This window comes from Typopeltis vanoorti, chromosome 1 (assembly GCF_054136105.1).
Source record: "Typopeltis vanoorti isolate ZY-2024b chromosome 1, IOZ_Tvanoo_1.0, whole genome shotgun sequence".
Lineage (NCBI taxonomy): Eukaryota > Metazoa > Arthropoda > Arachnida > Uropygi > Thelyphonidae > Typopeltis > Typopeltis vanoorti.
Genome location: NC_143549.1, coordinates 128,651,995 through 128,678,889, shown reverse-complemented (window position 1 = coordinate 128,678,889; position 26,895 = coordinate 128,651,995). Strand labels below are relative to the sequence as shown.

General features: G+C 35.9%; 1 protein-coding gene across 2 annotated transcripts in view; it reads left to right on the top strand.

The window, feature by feature from the left end:
• The window catches only part of Tbcd (tubulin folding cofactor D), a 291,444-nt gene extending 266,636 nt beyond the window's left edge, over positions 1–24,808 (top strand). For both annotated transcript variants that reach the window (XM_090399238.1, XM_090399247.1), the window contains 2 exons: positions 13,227–13,422; positions 23,214–24,808. In XM_090399238.1, coding sequence (XP_090255364.1) covers positions 13,227–13,422; positions 23,214–23,801 — 784 coding nt within the window. In that variant the 3' untranslated portion in view covers positions 23,802–24,808. The remainder of the gene's footprint in view (positions 1–13,226; positions 13,423–23,213) is intronic.
• Positions 24,809–26,895: the final 2,087 nt, after the last annotated feature.

The window sequence follows — 26,895 nt, the reverse complement described above, 5'->3', positions numbered from 1 at the left end:
CCTTTGTTAAGAAATTCTGTTTGGAATCTGAAACCTGTTTACTGTGTTTTATATAAAGCACTTATTTAGTTATATAAACCACATCCTGTCGGCTGACTGCACCATTTATGTTGTAACGTTTCTTTGTCTTTTATATTACAACGGTTGTATTTTTTGTTATTCAATCTTTTCTACCTAAACCTCCTTCTATATTAACCTTATCGGCTGCACTATTTATGTTGTAACCTTTTCTTCCTTATTATAACTATCCTACCCCTGCGCCATTTATGTTGTGTCGCTTCTTCTTATTCACACTTATTTTAAACCTTTGTTGCTTTATCTCTGTAATACACTATCGGGTAGCACGTGGTACCTCTGAGTGACAATGGAATTTCCTCGAGATAGAGGCTGTCCCAGAGTATCAGAGTGTCTAAGATTTACCTCTCGTAAAACGCCAAGAAATTTATTTGTTTCGCTGCACCACTTAGCGCTATTAGATTATTAAACATTAACAACCAAGAGGTAATCTCTGGATAGTACTTAATGATACCTATCAACTCTGCAGATGTGGCCAAAATATACCCTTTTAATATCCCACATAGGTTCGCATTAATATTTTATAAGCGGTGCATGGGATTCCAGAAATTACAGAAACTCTTTGTTAGAATCAAAAGCAAGGTTTATTATACTCAAAAGTTGATACACATGATGACACTAAATTAAATCCCATCTTAAGGGAGTTTCAGACTTCAGCAAGGTATATAAAATTCAAACACTACTATTACACTTATAAAATATTATACAGTAGCTTCCTAAAGTAAGAATTAAATTAACCTTCGCTAATGCATTAATCATGTACTATTATCACAATCAATCTAAGACTCCGTAGCTCTGTCAGACTACACAAGATAACATTCATATCTTTCACAATCTCTTAATATTATGCCAATTCTTTACCCTAAACATATCCTTGATTTCATTCAATATAATGGCGAACTTCAACACAACGACAGATAATAAACATAAATTCATCCTTCTAAAGTCCTAGCAATACAACCTTATCCTATATCATTAATGTTCCCTTTTATAACATGTTAACATGGCACAAATCTTTCATTCATATTCAATGAAACACAAAGTCTACTTATCTTCCTTTATGGTTCTTTATGGCATAAGTTCACAGGAAACTGGCCTTCTGTGGACAGCCGGACTTTTCCGCGGAGATACTGTCGCCGAAACCCGCGACTGCCGGTACCGGGCACTGGCACCCTTCCTCGCCACGAGGGAACCACAGGAGATCCAAGAGAAAAAACCTTGCTACAGGGTCGCATGACCCTTATATTACCCTCCTTTTTCTCGGCGTTTCTCGCCCCTTTCGATGTCCAGCGAACTACTACATCACGGCGTCCATCGTCTCTCCGCCGCTAATCGCATGTACCTTGACATCACGTTGTTTACTTGGGCGAGCCACTCTCTCACGTAACCATTGGACTTGACTCCCCCCCAACCGTTGAATTTGTGCTTACATTTTATAATTCTTTTATACATATTTTATAATGCTCTGCTAATGTTTTATACCTTCAATATCAATTTAATCATATTCATGAACGGCACAAAATACCCTTTCATTAAAGAACTCACTTGATTTATATATACATAATACTTGTTCTACACTTAGAGGCAATTTACTGTATTTATCTCATTCTTTTGTTTGGAAAGCATGTTAGACTGTGATAAGATAGGAATACATAATTTTCCACTCTATCACAATCTAACAATGTGAATTGTTCTGCATTTTCTATATCAGTTCCATCCACTTGAATCTTTTGTTTCATGTTCTTCTCACCAAATACCATTGTCTTTGTTTTTTCCAAGTTCACAGCAAGTCCAAATCTCTTCCCTTCCTTATTTAACAGTTTCAGTGTTTTTTGTAGTCTCTTTTGTCTTCTTCAATAATAACAATGTCATCTGCAAATCTCAGGGTTCGGTTCGAGGTTATATCATAGTGTGTAGTGTTCGTGCAAGCTCCTGATAAGATAAGTATTATTTTCAGTTATCGTTGATAAAATTACTTGATATTGCGTAGTTTTGTTTGCCTTGCGTATTTTAGTGCGTCTATTTGTGTGTCTTTGGTGTGTTGTAATATATTATTCGATAAAACACGTTGCAATAATTATGGAACCTGTATGAAGGAAAATGGCGGCCAGTAATGATGGTTCGCCGTCTTTATCAAAGAACGGTAGTATAAAAGAAATGAGTCAGTGTACTAGCTGTGAAATGTACGCTTTGCGGAGTGCGGTTGGAATGTGGATAGATGATAATAAAGGATTGAATGTGTGTAGAAAATGTAGGGAGAATGAGGAATTGAAGTGTATTTCGGATCGTGAGTGTGATATTTTTGTGAAGAAAATAGCGATATGACAAGAAACGGCAAGGTTGTACATGAGAATTATGAGAGTGTGAATGATAGTATTAATGGTTTCTCAGAGAATAAAAAAGATGAGATAGATGCATTGAGTGAGATCGCGTTGTTGAATGGTGCGATAGAAAGGGCGAAACAGCAGCTAGAGTGCATGAACAAAAGTCGACTGAATGAACCAACCAATAATAAAAGGTATGACAGGAAAAATAGGCGTATGAATGTGAACATGAACAAAATGAAGGATAGAGTGCTGTATGGAGACTCGTTAGTACGAGGTGTGTTAGTAGAGAATTTGGCAAAATCGTACCAACCTGGTGCGACCATAAAGGATGTAACTGAGTCTATTAGAGAGCAAAAGGAAAGGGTGAAAGAAATGATTGTTGTGGCAGGTACGAATGATTTGAAAGGAGATAAAAGGGAAATGATAGAAGACCTGAATGAATTGTTTGAGGTAGCAAAAGAAAAGAGTGAGAGAGTTAGAATGATTAGTCTTTTGCCACGGTATGACAGTGAAATGTTTTAAAGGAGGGCCATAATTGCGAATGACTTTATGCGTGGGTTATGTATGACGAGTGGTGTGGAATTTGTGGAGGTGTGGAGTGAGTTTGATGGGCGAAAGGATCTATATAAGATGGATGACTTGCATTTGAATGGTTATGGTGTAAGAAGACTTGAGAAAGTGTTGCTGAATGTAGTGGATGTGCAAATTCAGAGAAACTAGATTTGTTAATGGGGGGGAGTAGATATACAGTCCTTAGGGAGGCAGTTGAATGTAAGAATGAATATAATATGCTAGAGCAAATAAGGACAACAGACCAGAGTGGTATAGTTAATATAAGGCATCAAGGTAGGGTTGGGGCTAATGGGGGGGGTCTTAAATTCATGTACACTAATACTAGGAGTATTAGGAACAAGAAGGAAGAGTTTTTGGCCATGGTTGGCACTTCCAGACCACAGGTTATTGGTATTAGTGAAACATGGCTGACTGTAGATGATATAGCTTGTGGGATTGAATGTGATGGGTATAGTGTGTTCAGGAATGACAGGGAGAATAAAATGGGGACGGGGGGAGTATTGTTGATGATAGCTGATGAGCTACAGCCAAGGAGAATAGAAGTTGAATTGCAGGATAGAGAAAAGAGCACATTTGAGGCCATTTGGTGTGAGATTGTGGCTAGCAGAACTAAATATACAATTGGGTGCTGCTATAGACCAGGTGAAGGAAAAGATGGTGGTGACAGTATGCACAGGCAAATAGAAGAAATGAGTGGAAGGAGGGTGATTCTTATGGGAGATTTCAACTATGGTTGCATTGATTGGAGTGAGGAGAGGACACATGGGAGGAAGGAATTGGATTTTATGCGGTTATTAAGGGATAACTATCTGCGATAGCATGTAATGGAAAATACTAGGGGTCAGAGAGTGCTTGACCTAGTAATTACATCTGAGGATTTGGCTGTAACAAATATGACCACATTGCCACCAATCAGTGAGAGTGATCATAGGGTCTTGATTTGGGAGGTGGCTAAAGGTATAGAATTTTCAATTAAGACAGGGTACATGTGGAATTATCAGGCTTGAAAGTATGACAAGCTTTGGAGTTTGATTGGCTCAGTGCCGTGGCATGTACAACTGCAAGGACTAGAAGTTGATAGTGCATGGGAGGTAGTTAAGAAGTGCTTGCATGAAGCAATGGCTGACTGTATACCTAGAGTCCGAATAATAAATCAAGTAGGGGTTAAATGAATGAATAACACCATTAAGCTTGAGCTGCAAAAAAAGAAACAACTATGGAGGGAATTTAAGGAGAAAGGTGACCGGCAGGCACATGAACGGTATAAAGCGCAGGCCAGAAGGGTGACGAGTGTGGTAAGAAAAGCAAAAAAGGATTACGAAAGAACATTGGCCATGCAGGCTAAAGAGAATCCGTAACAGTTTTTTAGATATGTAGCAAGTAAAAGGAAAAATGTACATGGCAGAATGATTTTAAAGAATGCCGATGGTAGGGAGGTAACTGAATCAATTGAGATAGCTGAGTTACTGAGTGAGCACTTTGCAAGAATATATCATCCAGGTGGTGACATTGCAGAAACGAATAAACCAGTAGATTATACGGGAATTGTGGTGAATGAAGTGGAGGTGAGTAGTCTATTGCATAACCTCAATGTCAATACATCTGTGGGATTGGATGGTATACCAGCTCGTGTAGTACGAGAAGCAGCTAAAGAATTGTCAGTACCCTTGACCATTTTGTTTAATTTGAGTCTCGGGTCTGGGTTAGTCCCGAGCGGGTGGAAGGAGGGGAAAATAGTTCCACTGCATAAAGGTGGTTCCAAGACTGCTGTTGTAAATTACCGACCGATTAGCATATCAGGAATCATTGTCAAGGTCTTAGAGAAATTAGTCAAGAAAAGAATACAGGATTGGATAGATGAAAATGGGATATTGTATGGGGGACAACATGGTTTTGTGAAGGGTAGATCATGCCTCAGTAACTTGCTCACGTTTTATAACACAGTGACGGCTGAACTGGATAGGGGGTAATGGGTTTACAGCGATACTACTGGACCTTGCCAAGGCCTTTGACAGGATACCACATGGAACCCTAATCAGTAAACTGGAGCAGATGGGGATAGATATAGGGTTGGTAAGATGGATAGGAGGGTGGTTGAAGGAGAGATACCAGAGAGTGGTTTATTCAGGAGTGGAGTCAAAAAGACGGCTTGTGACTAGTGGAGTGCCGCAGGGCTCTGTTCTTGGATCACTTCTTTTCATTTTGTTCATCAATGATATTGGAAAGGATTTGAGAGGAAGTGTTCACTTGTTTGCTGATGATGCAAAGTTGGGTAGAGCAATTGTGAGTGCACAGGATGTCAAAATTTTACAGGATGATTTGGATAGTTTTAGGACTGGGTTAGGAAAAATGGATGTCAGTTTAATGTGGCAAAGTGTAAGGTTATGCACTTTGGGGTGAAAAGAACAGCAGCAGTATATCGCATTGGTGTAACCGTACTCCAGGAGATTGATGAGGCCAGGGATTTGGGAGTGCTGGTGGATAGGGAGTTGAAGTTTAGGGGGCACATTGCAAAAGTGACTAAAACAGCTCACCAAATCACTTGGCTTCTGAAAAATACTTTAACATGCAGAGACAAACAAGTTGTTATTCCTCTGTATCGAGCCTTGATAAGACCCCATCTGGATTTCTGTGCCCAGTTATGGGCACCAGGGTTTCTTCGTGATGGGGAGGAAGTGGAGAGGGTCCAGAGACGAGTGACCAAGATGATAGCAGGTCTGTGGAATGAACCTTATGAGAATAGGTTGAGGATTTGTGGGTTGCAGAAATTGGACGATAGGCGAAGGAGGGGTGATATGATTGAGTTATTCAAATTACTGAAGGGTTTTTATAGGATTGATCCAGAAGATATTTTTGAAAATATGACTGGTGGTGGGAGGACTAGGGGCCATGCATGGAAGCTGGGCAAGAGCGTGGTTGACAAGTGTGTTAGAGCTAGGTTTTTTACTTGGAGAGTGGTGAATGAGTGGAATAAGCTTCCAGAGTCTGTTGTGGGTGCTACGACCGTGAATGAGTTCAAGGCAAGATATGATAGATACTGTGAATGCTGAATAGTTATTCCAGACATGATGTTAGGGCCTCCCTCAATGAGTCTGTCGACTCCTTGGAGTTTCCCGGAACAATAATAATAATAATAATAATAATAATAATAATTCCGTGTACAGATATTCCTTTGGCATCTCCCTTCAGTTTGTCCATTGCTCTTCCTAAATGTGCGATGAAAATGCTTGGTGATATTGGGTCTCCCTGTCTAGTACCTCTGCATGTTTTAAACCATTTCCCCAAATCATCACCTATTCTAACTGCTGCAACTGCATTCTTATAAACATCTTTTAATATAGCTATTAGTTTTTTATCAATTCCATAGGATTCCAGAACTGCTAATGTCAATTTCTGGTCAATACTGTCAAATTCTTTCTGAAAATCAACAAAACAAGTATATATGTTTTCGTTTTTTCTCCTAGCTTTCTCTGCTATTAACCTCATTGTCAAAATCTGTTGAATTGTAGTTCTATCCTTCCTAAATCCTGCTTGCTCATCTGCAAGGTATGCTTCCAATTGTGTTCTCAATCTTTCCAATATGATCATCATCACTTTACCAAGGTGACTTATCAAGGCAATTTTTCTGTGATTTTTACATTCTAGCTTATTTCCTTTCTTTTATAATGTTACTAATATTGATTTCACCCACTCCTCTGGCATTTTCCCTTCTTTCCATATCATATTACATAGTTGGTGCATTTCTGTAACCATACTTTCACCGCCATATTCAATCATTTCTCCAGTAATGTTATCGTTACCAGGACACTTATTGTGTTTTAGCCATCCTATTGCTTTTTCTCTCCTCTTAAAATGTCCATATCATGCTCATTACCTGGTGGTGATATCTGCTTCAATTCTTCAATCAGTTTACCAACGCTATCTGAATCTAGTTTTTCTTCATATAACTCACTACAGTATCTTGTCCACCGCTGTACAATTTTTTCTTCATTCAGCAATACTTTGCCTTTTTTTCATCTTTAATTGTGGTCTGTTTTGGTTGCCACTTTCTATTAATGGTTCTGATCATTTTGTATACCTCCCTTGTTTTATGCTCTCCATGGTACTGTTCTATATTGTTGCATTGGGCTTCTAACCATTTCATCTTATCCATTCTGACTACTTTTTTCATCTCATTACACTTTCTTCTATATCGCTCTTCTATTTGTTCTGATGTATCCCTTCTTATCTTCAACATTCTTTTCTCCTGTACTAACTTCAGTGTTTCTTGTGTAATCCATTTCTTCTTGATCTCTTCTTCTGGTACTGTATCTTCAACTGCATCACCTTCATTACTCTTTTCACTCTTAAATTAGAGTTTTTTTCTTTCTTTCTCCACACTTTTAAGTGTCTCTTCTAACACTGTTCTGTACCTTCTGCCTATATCTGCTTCACTTATTCATGCTGTATCTCTTCTATTCTGATGTTGGGGTTTATATTTCTTTCTTTTAATTTCAACTTGATGTTTGCAATCACTAAACTATGGTCCAAGTCTATATCCGCTCCTTGAAAAGTTCGACATTGCTGTACTGATGTTATCCATCTTCTTTTAATCATAATCATATCAATCATGTTTTCGGTTTTCCCATCATTTGATCACCATGTCCATTTTCTACACTCCTTTTGTTGGAATCTTGTGTTACAGATCATCAGCTCATGTTCCACACCAAATTCTAACAATTTTTCACTTTGTTCATTTCTTTCTCCGAAACCATATTTTCCCATGACTCTTTCTCAACCATCATTATCTATTCCAACTTTGGCATTCCAATCCCCTTCAATAATTAGCACATCTTGCATTGGTATTGTTTCTATTGTCTCTGTCAGATCTTTGTAGAATAAGTCAATATCCTCATCTGTGCTGTCAGATGTGGGTGCATATATCTGGACTATTGATATGTTGAATGGTTTTACCTGAAATCTTGCTACTATGATTTGTTCATTGACTGGATTGTAGCCTAACAGTGCCTCTCGAGCTCTTTTGTTAAGAAGGAAACCAGCTCTTGCATGGTGTCATGTCCTGACCATATTACTTCGCATCCATTGATCTCTCCAGATGATGTCCATCTCATCTCTGCCAATCCTAGTATATCCCGCTGATATCTCTTCATTTCCTCACAAAGTATTTCTAATTTTCCTGACATCCAGAGTGTCCGCACATTCCACGTTCCTACTGATAACAGTTCTGTTAGTTTCATTTTCTGTTTCCATTCGGTATCCCACTTTTCAATCCAACCCCGATCGCTCGATTGGTATCACAGGCCTTGTTATTTGGATGAAACTTAATGCCTCTTTCTATGTGGTAAATTACATCCAGTTTATTAACAGTTCTAGGTGCTACTGCAAAGTTTAAGCAGGGAAAGTTTAGGGTGTGTGGCTAGATAGGTTGATCACATGGTCATTGCTTGCATATGTTTGGTCACTCCTCATCTCACTTGTTTGTTGTTCACTGTTAGAGTAACATGCTGGGGAAGAAATATCCTGATTGGTTAGATTTGTATGATTGGCATTCAAATTTCGTCATTGTTTTAATATATGAAATTTAGCCTTAAGTTTCTGTTTATTACTTTCCAAAATATGTTTGACTGGTGTAATATTAACTGGATGTAATTTACCAAAGAGAATGAGACATGAAGTTTCTTTCAAATAATATAGCTAATGAAATTTGCTTAGAAACCAGCAATGTTTTGAATAAAATGAAAGCTATATGTAGCAATCTTACCAAAACAGAATTAGCAGCAGTCAAGTCATTAAAAGCTAATCAGGATATAATTGTAACAAAATTGGACAAAGGTAATGCCACTGTCCTCCTAAACAGATCAACTTACATTTATCAAATGAATCAGTTAGTCTCTGATATATAGAATTTTAAAGAAGCCTGTGAAATTTTGATCAACCATCCTTATCTTAACAATAATGGTGGCATAAAAATCCCAAGAATTTGGATGACACATATTCAGTCCACTTAAGTTGTTTTCAAGTTTTCCAACAAAACGCTGACTTTAGGACCCTAAGCAATAATTTCAGCTCTTATTGGCCACTATCCATACTGTTTTGTTCTAATTTATATGGGCACTTATATGAGAAATTATGTGAGACCATGTTGCTCTCTAGCTTAATTTATTTTATGTAACCAAATAGATCATGACATGACTCTAGCATTGATGTAGTAAGGGTTTCTTTTTTATTTTATTTATTTATTTTATTTTTCCAGAGGTCAGGCCAGCAGTCTTAACAGTTGACCAATTAATGTAACTTTAGCAATGACCATGTAGATTGTAGTGTAGCTCATTTCTTTGTGTATATTTGTATACTCCAGATGATGACCTTAATAAGACAGTTGATATGTTGAGTGATTCTTTTGGTTTATATTAAACTGAAGTTTTATTTTAACATGGTAGTTGTTTCCATAATTTGTATAATGAATGCTTATCGCTGTGTAACCATGAAGGAAAGGAACCATGTAGCAAAGATTGCAAATAGAACTCAAGAGCTAATTGCAATGCTGAAACAAACGTTCACTTGTAAAGACATGGATGTCATTTTGCCTCTTTACAAGGTGTTGATAAGCCCTCAAGAGGTCTGGTCTCCTGGTTTCCATTGTGATTCTGATATATTGGAGAGAGTGCAAAGGTGAGTGTTAAAAATGATATCAGGATTGTGGAATACTGATTATGAAGACAGATTGAGAATTTGTACACTGCAGACACTAGCAAACTGGAGAAAGAGGGGGAGTGATATGATGGTCATACAGGATATTGATCGATGTAATTTTTCAATTTATGGAGAGTGGGGAAAGGACCAGAGAGCATTCTAGGATGCTGAGAATGAATGCTGCTAAGAAGAGGATGAGTGCTAGATTTTTCTCTTATGGGTGGTATGTGATTGGAATGGATTTCCATTGGATGTTGTGACTGCAAGCAGTGTGAATGAATTCAAGAATAAGTATGATAGCTGATGTATGTAGTATGTGGCCTCTCTCAATGAGTCCCTGACTTCCTGGAGGTCTTAATAATAATAATGGCACCAGGAAAACATGATTTTGTCACACACTCTCCTCAAACATTCCTCTTATAAATACAAGATTTGATTCATGTTTCTCATGCTTTTGCTCTTTCATACCCTGCTTTCTCCTCCCTTGCATCTGTCTCTTCTTTTGCTTCTGTGTCATACCATCTACCAGGCATTTCTCCAACCACTCAATCTCACTTTTTGTGTTTGTGTAGAATTCCACTTAAGTGCACTATGTTTTCCATTACCATCTGGTTATTCTTTTCATTTCCCACCATTTCATTTCATGCTTACATTTAAGTTGAAATCAGCAATTAGAATTGATAGATGTTCAGGAAGATCGTGTACTCTTAAATTTGCTGTAAGGCATGGTTGCATACACTCTCTTACTATTATTTATATGAGCTGGAAATAGAAGTCTCTCTCTCTTAATATTCAAATAGGAAGTAAAAGCTTAATTCTTTGCTTTATGAATTTGATGTTATCCTCTTAAATATTCTGCAAGTGTCTTAGCCAGATTATTAATTGCTGTGATAAATTTGGTATGAAAACCAATGATAAAAACATGCAGGAAAATAAAAAATATAGACTGCATTTTCATTAGTGAATGTGTAGAACAGCTTTCAAATTTTAGCTGTTTAGCCACAATGTTTAGTGAAATGACAAGTGGAAATAAATATGGAAATAGATAATAGAACAAGTAAGTCTGGCATTATGGAATATAGTAGAATCTTCTTCTTATATATATAGTAGAATACAGTTGAATAAAGTTATGTGGAATATTATTATTATTATTATTATTATTTTGGGCAACTCCAAGGAGTCGACAGACTCCCTAACATCAAGTCAAGAACAACTATTCGACATTCACACAGTATCTATCATACCATGCCTTGAACTCATTCAGGGTCATAGCACTCACAACAGACTCTGGCAGCTTATTCCACTCATTTACCACTCTCCAAGTAAAAAACCTAGCTCTAACACCCTTGTTAACCACATTCTTCCAGCTTCCATGTATGGCCCCTAGTCCTCCCACCACCAGTCCTATTCTCAAAAATATCTTCTGGATTAATCTTATAGAAACCCTTCAGTAATTTGAATGTCTCAATCATATCACCCCTTTTCCGCCTATCAACCAATTTTGGAAAACCCACAAATCTTCAATCTGTTCTCATAAGGTTCATTCCACAGACCTACCACCATCTTGGTCACTCATCTCTGGATCCTCTCCACCTCCTCCCCATCAAGAAGAAACCCTGGTGCCCATATCTGGGCACAGTGGTCCAGATAGGGTCTTATCAGGGCTCGATATAGAGGAACAATAACTTGTTTGTCTCTGCTTGTTAAAGTATTTTTCGGTAACCAAGTGATTTGATGAGCTGATTTAGCCACTTTTGCAATGTGCCCCTAAACTTCAACTCCCTATCCACCAAACTCCCAAATCCCTGGCCTCATCAATCTCCAAGAGTATGGTTCCACCAATGTGATATACTGCTGTTAATATTTTCACTCCAAAATGCATAACCTTACACTTTGCCACATTAAATTGACATCCATTTTCCCTAGCCCAGTCCTCCAAACTATCCAAATCATCCTGCAAAATTTTGACATCCTGTGCACTCACAATTGCTCTACCCAACTTTGCATCATCAGCAAACAAGTGAAAACTTCCTCTCAGATCCTTTCCTATATCGTTAATGAACAAATTGAAAAGTAGTGGTCTAAGAACAGAACCCTGCAGCACACCACTGGTCACAAGCCGTCTTTTGGACTCCACTCCTGAATAAACCACTCTCTGGTATCTCTCCATTAACCGCCCTCCTATCCATCTCACCAACCCTATATCCATCCCCATCTGTTGCAGTTTACTGATTAGAGTTCCATGTGGTATCCTGTCAACGGCCTTGGCAAGGTCCAGTAGAATCACTGTAAACCCATTACCCTTATCCAGTTCAGTCGTCACTGTGTTATAAAACATGAGCAGGTTACTGAGGCATGGTCTACCCTTCACAAAACCATGTTGCCCCCCCCCCATACAGTATCCCATTTTCATCTATCCAATCCTGTATTCTTCTCTTGACTAGTTTCTCCAAGACCTTGACAACAACTCCTGATATGCTGATCGGTCGGTAATTTACAACAGTAGTCTTGGAACCTCCTTTATGCAGTGGAACTATTTTCCCCTCTTTCCACCCCCTCGGGACTAACCCAGATCCGAGACTCAGATTAAACAAAATGGTCAAGGGTACTGATAATTCTTTAGCCGCTTCACGTACGACACAAGCTGGTATACCATCCAATCCCACAGATGTATTGACATTGAAGTTTTGCAATAGACTACTCACCTCCACAATATATTAGAAAGAAATCAGCGAAAAGACAAAGCTAGCATTATATGCAGTAGAGTGATAGAATCTGTATTAACATTATTGATCAGAGTTGAGGTAGGAATGAAACATTTGATTAAATTTCATATACTACAGATATGAGAGTTTTGAGGAAACTAGGGGAATGGGTACAGGTGGCAGCTCTGGCCAAACTGTATTAAAAACAAAGATGTCAAATAAGAACTTTAAATTACTAATATTCAAGAATGTATAAGCAGAGCTTATTAAGATGAGAATGGTCACTAAAACCAGATAGGTGGTGAAAGTGTTTGAAGCAAAAATGGTGGGGGGGGGAGTCCCATTGGATGACAGATGTAAGTGGTTTTATGCAGTGAGGAGTGTGTTAGAAGACTGAAATATAGGAATTGATTGAATCACAGACCAGACACATAACACACCAATTTGGAAAAAGGTTAATCAAAACATGAAATTCCGTGTCATTATGTTTGGTATATGCCAGAGGTGGTGATGATTCTTTTCACATTTCCAAAGTGAAATATGGGATTTTCTCTAGTAAATTAGCCATGTTTAGCAAGTTGAATTATATTATAAATGATAAGGCATATCATTTCTCAGATAATCAAGACCAAGAGTTTTTTTTTTTTTTTTTTAAGCTATTGCCAACTTTATTATTCTTTATCTAAGATGATCTTCTTGTTATAATTGAATAATCAGTTGGGGATATATTCTGTTGTAAATTATATAAAAGAATGATTTATTTTACAAAATTGGTTTTAGAATTATAGTTTTTGAAATTTAAAACAAAACCCAAGTTATGTATAAATTTAATTATTTTTGTTTATAATTTTAGCCAACCTGAAATTCCATACATTCCTCACCATCAAGAGTTGAAAGAAGTTTTTACAAAAGATATTTGCGAGAATCTCAACTGGAAGTCTGCAGGAGATACCTTTCCTTTGTTTGTGAAACTTCTGCATCTTCCTACATATAAATATAATTTATTGCTTGGTCTAACTGTTAGTATTGGTGGCCTGACAGAATCTCTGGTAAGCTTACATGTTAATTGCTATCATTTGAATGACAAAGAAGAGCAACAACTAATATGCTATTTTTTCAAGGATATTAGTGAAGATCTCAAACAAAATATTAAAATTACTGTCTGACCACAGATGCAAGACCCCTCAACACTTCTGCAAGAAGAAGGTGAATCCATTCCAATAATAGGATAATCAATGATAAGTGTTTATTATTATATGTCAGAAAATTAGTTTTTCTTTTATGAAAATTGTAGTTTTTAAAGTGGTAATTATTTTGTTTGTACAACAGTTGGAAAATTTTATGTGATTTTGCATGTTGGTGACAAATTTGTACATTGCCTTATTCCTTTCTCCCCTTCAACATGAATTGACTCTTCTTGGCACTGTGCCAGCCAGGGTTCTCACATGTATGGTTGGACAGTAATAATATAATTTATATAATTTGATAGAAGTTTTTTCACTGGCTATGCTATGAATTATATATTTGGTTTAATTCCTTATCCAAGTGTAAGCAAACAGAGCTTGTGCCTGAAGTGTTTTCAGGACTGGGGCAACTCATCACCTGAGGTGGTATAAGTTCTCATCACCTGCCTTAGTATCCCATAATGCAAAGCACATCTCCTTGCAGACATGTATAATGCTATGCATTAAGGAAAGGATCACTACCCAGACCGGTTTCGACTTTATTGAGGTCTCAGCAGTGGAAGCCAGACCCAGAGGTGTGATACTAAGCAAACTTTGGGTCTGGCTTTCACTACTAAGACCTCAATAAAGGTCGAAACCGGTCTGGGTAGTGATCCTTTCCTTAATGCATAGCATTATCTAATGCAAGATGCAAGATTGGATAAAGGATTTAACCAAATATATAATTGATAATTTATATAAAAATGCTTTTTTATAGTAATCTCACACACACACACACACACACACACACACACGAGGTCATTTAACTGATAGTACACTAGCACCATAATTGGGTAGAAAGAAGAAACTTGTTAATAGATTTAAAGATCTGCAAATTTAGGAAATAGTCAACTCTCTTTCTCTATAGTAATCTCACAAAGACTGCTGGAATAGGCCTCTTAGCCTTTCAGTTTACTTTTGTGGCTTTGGTTGGGATGTTTCAGTAGTTTGTTATAGTGAATGAATTTTTTATTGTGGTGTTTATAGTAAGAGAGCTGTATGTAAGAAGGAAGTTATTTTGAAGGATAACGATTTTTAAAACATGCTTCATTAATTATGTCATGTGTCCTAGAATATGTATGGTTTTTTACTGAGCTCTCTCTCTGTAATAGATGATGAATGAGTTGAGCCACCTTAGGGATTATTATTTCTGTTCCGTGTGATATTCATGCTTGCTGAGTTGAGGTTTTTTCATGATAATTCCACTGACAAAACCCACAGCAGTAGGTATGCTAAAGGTTAGATAAACAAATAATTTTGGTTTATAGACCAAACACTATTCCATGTGATTTTACACTTTGAATAAATCCTGAGTCTGACACCAGGTGATAAAAATCATCTACTACAAATTCTATCCACCACAGTGAGATTTGAATCCACCATCCCATTGAGAATGAATCAGAGAAACTGTCGAACCACAAGGAATGAAAAGAGTATTTATTTCCAAAACTTGTAGGGACCAAAGCAACAGTTTACTGGCATATTTGTTATAGCAATTGTTCTTTAGCACAGCATTAATGATAAGTGCTTTGGCTGGAACTTTTCAGGAGTTTGTCATAATGAATGAGTTTATCATAATAAATTAAATTGATATATAACAGTTTTTGCTATCAAAACTTGAGTATTTTTTAGAGTTGCATTTGACATTATTTCTATTTTGCAACCCTACTTTGTCTTTGTTTTTACTTAAACTTCATCAATTGTCGTGAATGGTTGACTGCCACTATTTATTTATTTCTACTAGATCTTATGTTCTCACTCTCTGTAGTCTAACAAATTTATTTGTTTTACGACTGTGCCAGTTAGACGATGTATTGAGTGTGAGATTATAAGATTTTAAACTAAAGACAAAGCAGATATTGTTAGCATTCCCTGCTTATGTTAATATTTGTCTTTAATTAGTTGTAGCTTAATTATTGATTACAACTTTATCTTATGCAGGTTCGAAATTTTCAGGATAGCGCATTGACAGAATCAGTCCAATGTGTTCACAAACCATTTAATTAAATCAAAAAGGAATATTTACACAGGCTGATCCACAATAAAACACATGCGCGTTATCTGATCAAAAGTATCCGGACACCTACTTGAAACTATAATCAGACTTTCCCTGTGACACACTTTCCAGTCGTGGACATTAATACTGGGTGGGTCTACCCCTTTGCTCTATGATAGCTCTAACTCTGCCGGGGAGGCTTTTTACCAGGTGTTGGAACACCTGGTAAAAATTCTTCCTGAAGAGCTGTAGCTAGAGCAGTTCATGATGTGGGTCGTTGGGAGTCTGGAGCAAAGTAGGTGTTCTAATTCATCCCAAAGGTATTCTATGAGATTCAGGTCAAAGCTCTGGGCCGGCCAGTCCATCTCTGGAACGTTATTGTCCACAAACCATTCCCTCACAGACCTTGCTTTGTGGCAGTTAACATTGTCTTGCTGATATAGACAATAGTCATCACCGAATTGATCTTCTACCGTAGAGTATGCAACGGCCAAAATGTCCTTGTACCTTCTGCATTTAGATTTGTGTAGTGTTATGAGAGGGCCAAGTCCATTCCATGAAAAACACCCCCACATTATAATGCACCCTCCTCCAAATTTCACTGTTGGCACTACACATGCTTGCAGGAATCATACTCCAGGTATTCTCCACACCTAGCTGCCACATGATAAAGCGTGAATCATCATTCCAAATCCAAATCACGCATTTCCAATTGGCCACTGTCCAGTGGCATCGCTCTTTACACCACTGCAGGTGCCACTTAGCATTCACAGGAGAAATGTTTGGTTTATGGGTGGTTGCTTGACCATGGAAACCCCATTCCTCTTAACTCTCAACTCTTATCCCTCTTAACTCATAACTCTCTCCCCATTCCTCTTAACTCTCAACTCTTATCCCTCTTAACTCATAACTCTCTCCCCATTCCTCTTAACAACCAACACACTGATATGACATGCAGCCGCAGGTCATCTGACTGGCTGAGAATTTGACTTATCACCAGACAGTCAGGGTTGAATTTTTCCCCTGATCGTCTTCAAACTGTCTGTCTGCAGTTGGCACATTAAACTTCTTGTCAGAAAAAGCTTACTCTTTTCCACTGATCAGGGGTCCATTTGGGCATGCTCTATGCACCAGTTTAGCTAGCCAATCATTTCCTAACCATTTTTTGGTTAGGGCTTCTTTTTAGGATGCTTGGCTATCAGTCCCTGTCAAATGAGTCTTCTCCTGATAGTTACAGCTTCCCATTTGTTCTTCCATGTCTGTTTGAGTGCTACAGACAACACAGCAATTTTTGGGGCAGAGTCACTTTATAACTTGATCTTGGCATAGTGGATTTTTTCCTGTCCCCCTTTCTTCCTTTCAGAAGATCTGGCTTCCTTCCCTTTTGACAGCAGCCATAGCACAGTAAATTGACTACAGGACACCCTTTTAGCTATTTCATGAGAGGAATAGCTTTCTCTACTCAAAGCTTGAATCGCTTTTTCTCCAAGGTGTTAACTGCACATAACTAGCCATAGCAATCTCAGCATGAAAATGTGAAAACTAGCTCTTGCTGTCTGTTTCTGGCATAAAAAATTCTGATGCAATGCAGTAAGTATTACATTATACAGAAACCTGTGGGAATGATAGATGATGCAATACAACAAAATATTAATGATAAACCAATGAAAATGATCATTTAACTACTACTAAACTCTTACATAAACTATATTTATGTAAGATGATTCAGTTTCTATGAACATAAATGTAAGTATGAAAATAGTCTGTTACCTTAAATTCTGATATCCTTTATGTTTACCTAAATGCAAGAACAGTTACTGTGAATTAAGCATTCATAACTGTTATTAAGATCAGCTTCTCTACTTGACAGCAGCTGCCCTTTCTCAGATTCACCTCTGTATGATTTCTCTAGGTCCTTATCATATTTCTCTTTTCTCCATTGCTCTGACAATGGTCTCTTTCCCATGTTGCTCTTTTTTTTCCCTTCCAGGGGGGTGACCAGTTCATCATAATTTTTAATGGGCATCATTCTTCTCTCATTTTGTGAGTCCATACCATTTCAAAGCACATGCCTCTATCTTCTCTGCAACAGGCTGTTCGCCTTTCATCCCTGCTCAAATATATGCATTCCTCAGACAGTCCATATGGGTGGCTCTCATCTTTATCTGAAGTAACCCATTTCCACAAATATACACTTCTACTTATTTCCTCTGGCTGTTAGTGAGTGTCCAGCACTAACTTCCATAGGTCAGTATACAGAGATTACATATGATGTAATCAGAGATTACATATCATGTGATTACAGAGAGTATACTCTCTGTAATCACATGATACAGAATCTTCTTATTTTTTCCTTGACACTCCATAAAACACTATTCATGGTTTCTAATGTCCACTTCACACTGGCTGGACTCTGTCATGGAGCCAAGATATTTGAAGGCATCCACTGATTTGATGATCCTCACTTCTAACTTCGTTTTTAACAGATTTACTTTCAGGCCCCAACAGTTTTCTCATCTGGTATTCTGCATCTTCTTTGTCCAGTGTAAGAATCACCTGATCAACAACAAAACGAAGAGAATGTAGGACTTACACTATGGGTACATTCCACAGCATTTCCTTGTTCCAGTTCTCCAAGGCAAGGCCACATTCAAGTATATTTAAACAACATTGGCGACATGCAACAACCCTGCTTGAGCTCCTTGCTACTAATAAATTCTTCTGAAAATTTGTTGCCGATCTGTATAGCAGACCTTGATCCCTGGTACATCCTCTGTACCATCTCTACTGTTCCTTCATCTGTTTCTACTCCTATCAATACCTGCCACATTATCTTCCTTTGGAGAGTATCATAAGCTTTCTCTAAATCTACAAAAATCAAATGGAGTTCTTTATCCTTAGCAACCATTTTTTGGGATATTTGTCATAAAGAGAATACATTATCCATGCAAGATTTTCCTGCTATAAAACCAGATTGTTCTTCTGGTACTGTCAAGATTTGCTTTTATAAGCCTTTCATTTACTTCTTCCTTTTTACTTGGTTCTTCCATCTGCTTTTTATGAGGATAGATACTCCCACCTTCAGCCATTCTGTTTTTATTCAGTCCATTCCATATATGTAAATATTTACCCATTATTTCAAAATCCTTACCTTCTTTGATTTTCTTAGGACCATAATATCTACTCTTCATTTTTCAACTTCCTGAATTATCTCATGATATTTAGCATTTAGTCTTCGTATATTCCATGTCACAAAAATCATTGTCCATTGCTTGCAATGTTATCACTGAAAAAAGATCCACCAATATATCCTTTCTTCCAGAGATTCAGAGCAATATTATTTTTTACCTAGACAGGGAGCTGACCTGTCATGGAACTCCCAACCTGTTGGACCAAGGTTTGATTTCAGAGTTATCTTCTCTTTGGTGTGGCACTAAAGAGTCATATCTATCCAATCTAGGAATTAAGTCAGAAAAGAATACTCTAATAGCATCTGGATCAGAAGAAAACAAGAGTTGGTTGAGAGAGAGAGAGACCAAATAGAACAGATAAAAGAAAGAAGAGTGTAATTTCCTCAAAATAAGAGGAAGAAGAGACCAGGTAGAAGATCATAGGAGAGCCACTTCCCTTGCTATTTAGTTGATAGCCAAATGTGGCCCTGTTGGGTCACGGGTCCTTATCCAATATATTTGGAACACTCTGCCATATCTCATAGGATCCCCAATTCATCACCTGGAGGACATGCTCTCTAGTAGTTACTGGGTCTCTGAGAGTAAGATCAATCTGCAAAAACTGGAGAGTTAACTTGTCTTAACACCTTGCTTTGATAAATATTAGTTGCACTTTGTATATATATAAACATCAAATTTAAACTTTGGGAGGAAACCTTATATCGAATCCAGTATGTAACTGCCATTTTGATAAATTGGGTAAGTTTTGTTGTCTATTTATTTCTGTCTTTTTTTTTTTTTTTTTTTGTAATCAAAAAGGTCTACAAATTGTCTCTTTTTAATACCCAGGATTACAATAAAAAGCATTTTGCATGCAGCATATTTGAAAGTATACTTCTTCCTTTTTCAGTAAAACGAAATTGTATTTGAATTGCTTAATGGCTTGTCTAACCCATTGTATTTTCTCCTTCATTACCAACTTCTTCATTTCTTTCCATATTGCTGTAATTCATTTCCAACTTTAAAACACCTTGATGTTAAATAACAAAGCACCCTGTCCTTTTCTTTCATAAGACTGAGCAGGAGAAACCTTATTTCCTGTGTTTACATATATGGAATCACCATATTTGCCAGCATATAAGATGCACTTTTTTCTTTGAAAATAGGTCTGAAAAAATAGAGTGCGTCTTATACGCCGATACTCAGTTTTTTATTACTTTCATTTCTGGAAATTTTCTCTGTTCCGAGTTATTAAGCGATTTCTTTCTTGCTTTCTTGCGGTGTTTGAGAGCATTCGAGTTACGTAGAGTTCAGTGGATGCGCATGTGCTGTAATCGACGATCACAGCTGTGTTCCTGTTCGTTTAAACTTTCCAATTGTTGTCGCTGTTGTTGTGAACAGTGATTATTTCTGCTGTTAAATTTTCTCTAAATTTCTTGACAAATTATGGCTGAAAAACGTCGGCATTGCTACAATATTGCATACAAGCTACGTGTGATTGTGTATACTAAAGAACATGGAAACAGGGCTGCAGAGAGGCATTTCGGGCCACCCCCAACCACCACTATTGATTTTTAAAAGGAAGATGCTACCAAAGAAAAACTTTTTGTTTGATGCCATGAATAATTTTAAAGAGGATTTAATAGTAAGTGAACAAAATTTGATGTTTGATGTTTTTATTTGAAATAATAAAGAACAGACATTGCTTTTTCTTGCTAAACTCATCTTTAACTTAAAAATAATCTAATTAGATATTAGAGAATTATATTTTCAAGAAAAAACAAAAACCATTTGTAGGGAAATGATTTAAATTCATAACTCCAATTTATACAACCAGGTACAGCTCTTGTGTTCTCATGCTACATAGCTTAAAATTGTATCTGTAGATGTAATGATGTCAGGAGCAAACTGAAAAATAATTACCATGTTTGCTGGCGTATGAGACACACCCCCTTTTTTGTACACATTTTTTAGGGAAAAAAAACTTTATCACTGAATATTATAATGAATTTACAGTATTTCAAATATAAAGTAATAAGTAGGCCTACTTTCAACAAATACCCAGTCTAACTAGGAAAGAGCAGGCTTCTTTAACAGTCCAGCAGGGCCCCCTTAGACCAAATTTTATCTATCCATAACTTCATTCCTCCTCCATCCATCCAGCCTTTTGCATGAACATGTACAAACACTCCTTTAATCCACTTTCTTATCACTGGATTGTGGATTTCAATCCCATTGTGGGCATAAATTTGTGAATTTCTTCAGAAGGTAGATGAATTGCATCTCCTGATTTGAGATCAGCATTCTTCTTATCGGAGATCTGAAAGGGCATCAAAAAGTTTCACATTGGATCTCCAGAAAAGGCAGGGGAAAAGTATAAAAAAATAAATCAAAATAAATATTAGGACTCATTTACAACTATTAGACAACCATCCATAAATATTTCAATACACATCGTTTGTAGAGATAATAAAACTGTCAGTTAAGTGTTAGTTAGAGCCACCTAGCAAACAGTGAGTATTTGCTGCATTTACTCATTACCAGTCTCTGCGGACATGAAGATTCTCATGCCTCAGCACCTGCTTCCATCTTTTGCATGTAAAAATAATCATCAGTTTTAATTATGTAATACCAGTTGTATTTTATGTCATAAATATTTTTTGTATGCTTACCTTATCACATCACATTTATTGGGGAATGCTGGTCATTATAAATACTTGTTCTGTCAATTATCACTGTTTTTTGTCGTAATTAAATATGATGTGAAAAGATAACACATGCATCATTATAGTGTATTGCAAGGTAACAGTTAATTGACCAAATCCAGGAATACACACCTGAGTATAATATAATTGGTGACCATGGCAGAATGCACCCAGGATTACATCTGAAGAGTAAAATATTTTGTTAAATGGTGAGCCAACACAGTTTTTCAAACCCTGATTACAATATTTTTATTATTAAGAGAGACCTCTAGAGACTCATTGAGGGAGGACATATACTACATGCACCAGTTTCATACTTGTTTTTGAATTCATTCACACTGCTTGCACACACAACATCCAATGGTAATTCATTCCAATCATGCACCGCTCTATGAAAGAAAAATCATTCTTCCAAGCTTTATCTTGTAATGACACAATAAATGGCACTTAATTATTCTTTACAGCATTAGAGAGCATACTGAAATTATAGTGTCCATGAACACTTTCATTTCAGTAATTAACACATTTCACAATGTAATACCCATCAGAGCATTAAAATAAACATATTTTACAAGTGTTAAAGTAAACATTTGGTCTTAACACTGTCAAGTAGACTGAGAGTATTTTGGTCAAATGATAAATAATAATTTCTCACTTCGGTGTAACAGAATGTAAAATTATATATATATCTGCAGAAAGATGACAGTGGCAAGTTTGGAGGCAAAATTGTATCTCAACCATAAAAATGCTGTTTTTTTTTTTTTTTTTAATTTTACATATTTTCTTGAATTTAGGAGTGGAAAAATAGTGGTGGTCTGTGGGTGACATATACCTCTGCAAATTGCTGATGTCATTGTCAGTTTGCAGAGGTAGACCCACATTTCACTGTGCAGGCATTTGAAACCAAAATCCTTATTCCAGGAGTATCTTATATCTGTAGATGTGTGTGTTTTCACAGGGCCAGTTTGCCTGTTTTGAGGGATGAAAAAACCCTCCACCTCCATATGAGACCAGCTAACTAACCATTTGATTGAAAATACCTGATAAAGGTTCCTCATGTCATAGACAAAACTCGAACTCAGGTCTTTCCAACCAAAGGGAAAAGAATTAAACTGTTTTGATGCTTCCAATATTTCATCTCACTCACAGAGACTTCATCAGGGAATTACATGTCAAGTGAATAAAATGGTTGGGCAGCTTATAGTTTCCACTACAATGGCTTGGTAACAGTGGAGATCTGAACCTTTTGAATACTTCTGGCAGTTGAGTAGAATAATAGGTAAGGTACCAAGAATACATGCAGGAAATGCAAGAGAACAATATTACAAGCGACAGAGCTGATGATACAGGTGTGGTGTCATCAGATTTGTCAGTACATTATACATGGTGTGATTTCCAACATACTAAACAGATGTGGCACAGTAATAAAAGAAAAAGGTATACAAACAAAATACTGAGGAAAGGGCAAACACTTTGATCATGCAGATTGTTGAATTCCTATACCTGCACTTTACTCCTCTATTTAATGTTTAGTACTGCTCAGGTAATATGGAAATGTGAGTCATTTGGCTATATGTTGTATTGCTTCAATTTTTACACTTTCTGAAGTTCCATTTTTAACTAAGAATATTTTTTCTTTCTTCACAAGAAGAAAGAAATACACTAATTGCAAAACTATAGTGTTGTATTGTACATACGCATGTGTGTGATATATTGTTTTTTTTTTTTTTTTTTTTTCTGCTTTAGGTGAAGCACTCTCAGTCTTCTTTCCTTGCTTATCTGACATCCATCCAATCAGATGAAGAGGAATTAAAATCTGTCTGTGATACACTTCTTCAAATTCTCAATAACCATGTAAAAGATGTGAGAGTTATTCTTCCATTTTTTAGAATGTCAGATTATCTTCTAACTTCAGGTGTAATTCAGGTTCCTCAGGAATCTCAAGGTGATTCTTTCCCAGAACAGCTCTTGGAGCTTTGTTGGCAGATCACATCTAAATCAAAGGATCCTCAAAAACTAATAGCTGGCGTTGATGTATTGTGTGGATTATTGCAATTTCCAGTCAGCTGCCAAAGGAAAGCACTTGCATATCTTACCATATTTCTTTGCCATCGATTTCCCCGTGTACGTAAAATGACTGCTAATAAAATGTACGAGTCATTCTTGTCATACAGTGATGTAATAATTACGGAGTACTTAGATGATATTATGACCATTCTTAGTGAGACTGATTGGAATTCATCTTTAGATATTCTCCGACCAGTGAGGAACAACATTTGTGAAATGCTTAAAATTCCTCCTCCAAGGCTAATAAGCAATCCTAAGACACCTTAGAATATTTCTAATTAATAGAAGAAGGAATCTTAAAACTTAACTATGCTTTCACCACAGGGGCTTGTTTTAATCCATGTATATACTTTGCAAAACTTTGAAAGAGAAGCATATTTTGAAGTGCAGTAATGAGCGTAAACTTTTTGTTTGTGATCATTGTCCAGATTAAGCAATATATTTCTCTATTGTTGACTCGAAATATGAGCATGTTAATATTTTTAAGGCAAATTCATTCCAGTGTTAATATTTTTTTTAATTTTGCATTTTTTTTATATTTCACTCTGAATGTTATTTCATACTGCAAAGAAGAAAATCCAACTTGAACTTTGAGACAATTGTGCATAGGATCTAGTGAAATAGTGTTTTGCACTTGATAATTGATCTATTTAATAATTTCAGATTTAAATGCTTAAAGAACAGACATCAGGATTTGCTTCAAGCAGTATTAGAGATGAAAATTATTTTTTTATCAAATAACTGTTGATATTTCCTTCTAATCTGAAGATTTTGTAGAACTCTTCCTCTCTTTTCTTCCTTTGTTTTAATAGTTTTATTGATATCGCTCAAAGCTATATTATAAAGACATTCTATTTAAATTGAATTGACTCTTTTATAGATTCAAATAGATGTAAGCTTGAATGTTTAGTTATCATTTTGTAAAAGGATTTAGTTATAGTATTCACACATTTTAATTATCAAAAATGCTACAAATCTGTAACACAATTAAAAAAGAAAATGCTAGAAGCTTGGTATTGTTATGCTATTTCTTTTCTCTTGTCCTTCCTCCATGATATCCTTCCAAATCCATACTTCTGGATGTCATTATTTAAATATTTCATTGTCTGCTATAAGAAGTAACTTTTTAAACATAACTTTTGGAGTTATGTAGTGGCATTTTTTTTCCTTTGAAGTATACAGAGAACATTTTCTTTTTTCTCTTTCTCTCTCTCTAAAAATAAACAAAATAAGCAATTAAAAAAAAAGAAAGAAACCCATATTATACATTCTGATAGTGCATATATATATATATATTTTTTTTTTTTTTTTTTTGTTGTTTTTGTTTTGTAAAATTAGATTTTATGCCATTCTAATACTAAAAAGTAGTATAAGAATTACCTGATTAAAGCAAAAATTTGACAGCTGAGCCTTTTGAGTTGTTTCATGAACTCCTCAAAAGGCATTAAATTACTTTTAGCATGTTTCCTGTGTGAAATCTACATATGTATGTATGTATGTATATATATATATATATATATATATATATATATATATATATATATATATACATTTTAATTATCAAAAATGATAAATATCTGTAACACAATTAAAAAAGAAAAGGCTACAAGCTTGGTATTGTTATGCTATTTCTTTTGAATATATTTGGCAATATTAACCACGCTACCGGCCAAGACGTCTATAGACATCAAGTTTATAATAGATGCGAAGTGCATATTAAAATTATAATATCGTTGATATTACATTGAAATATATGATGGATACAAAGCGTATGATGATGCGTATTTGATCCATAATGGCCGGTGAGGTGGTTAATTAAATTTTATTTAAGTTCTGTTTTCATTGCATTTATAAATAAATCGCCACTAACTATAAAGCATGACTTTTTGTAATTCTTCAAGAAATGACTTTTCCTTAGTAATGCATAGTGATTTATGTTCATTAATGATAATCATCTCTCATTTATAGCTAACAGAAATCAAAGGTCAAAATCAAACCATACATCATAACAGTTTGTTATGATGTATGGTTTACTATTATGAACCTTTAAAATAGTATTGATGCTTTTGTTGAGGACCTTTCAGAAAATTATTAATATTATAGTGAGTTAGTTCACTATAATAATGGTGTTTGCTATTGTGTGAGTTGATTGTAATGTTGCTTGCTTGCTTTATTTCAATTCAATACTGAGTTTATTTTTTTAAACTCAGTATTGAACACATAATATGTGATGTATTAGTAAAATGCAATTCTTTTGGGACTTAAATTTATCCTTTGTTGTTGTTGAGTCCACTGAAGAGCTTCTAGATATGACCGTGGGCTGTAGAACTGCTTTGGCAATCTCTTGAACTTTGATGGAATAGAGCTTTTCTGTAGAAGTATTGTCAATTTTCTGTAGAAATTTATCGTTTAAAATACAGTATATGCCTTTGGATATTCAGTAGTAGTATTTAATTTTTTCCTTCTCCTGGAATCATTTGGATTTTGATTATCAGACTTTTCATTTTTTTTTTTTCACTAATTCTTATATAATACCAATCATTAATTTTACTCATTAGTATGGTGTTTATTGTCAGGTGCTTTTGAAAAATTTTTAAATTGTATTAATTTATTGAGTAATTCAGTCTTTTATTTACTTTTTGATGTTTTACTCTTCATATTTATTTATTTATTTATAAATTTATTTATTTTATTATACATATTTATTTTTACTCATCTACATATTTATATAATATGTATTATATTCCTAATAAGGATTCATAATATTAAGAACACTGATAATATCAACCATGAATAAGAACATAACTGATGGACAGAAAAAGAATAATGTACAGTGAAGTATAATCAAGGAAAAGGCAAATGATAGTGGTGTACAACAGAGAGACTGGTACATGCAACAGGTACATGAGCCACTGCTATTTAATTTGTACATTAATAATATTATATGGGAAGATTTAAGGATAGAATTAGATGATCCAGGAACCCTCCTCTACAGACCAAATAAGAAACTTTTGCAAGCCGCCTTTAACCCCCCCCCCCCACCCAAACTGGCCATGACATCGATAGATGTCCAGCTAAATATGGATACGATTCTGTAACACCCATTGAATAACATGGATAAGAAGTGCAGTTTGGTCTTACTATTTCACCCACATGGCCTGTAGGGAGGTTAATAAGCAAAAACACCTATTACAAACACCCATTCCACCATAGGGTTCAAACCCACTACCTGTTTGGTTGGAGAGTAGGTATGCAATCCACTCTTCCCACTCTGCTAGCATATGATGCTAAGCTGCAATTAATAAAGGAAAGTAGAGATATCTTGGGATTATTTGAATAGACTGGCAATGTGGATAAAAGA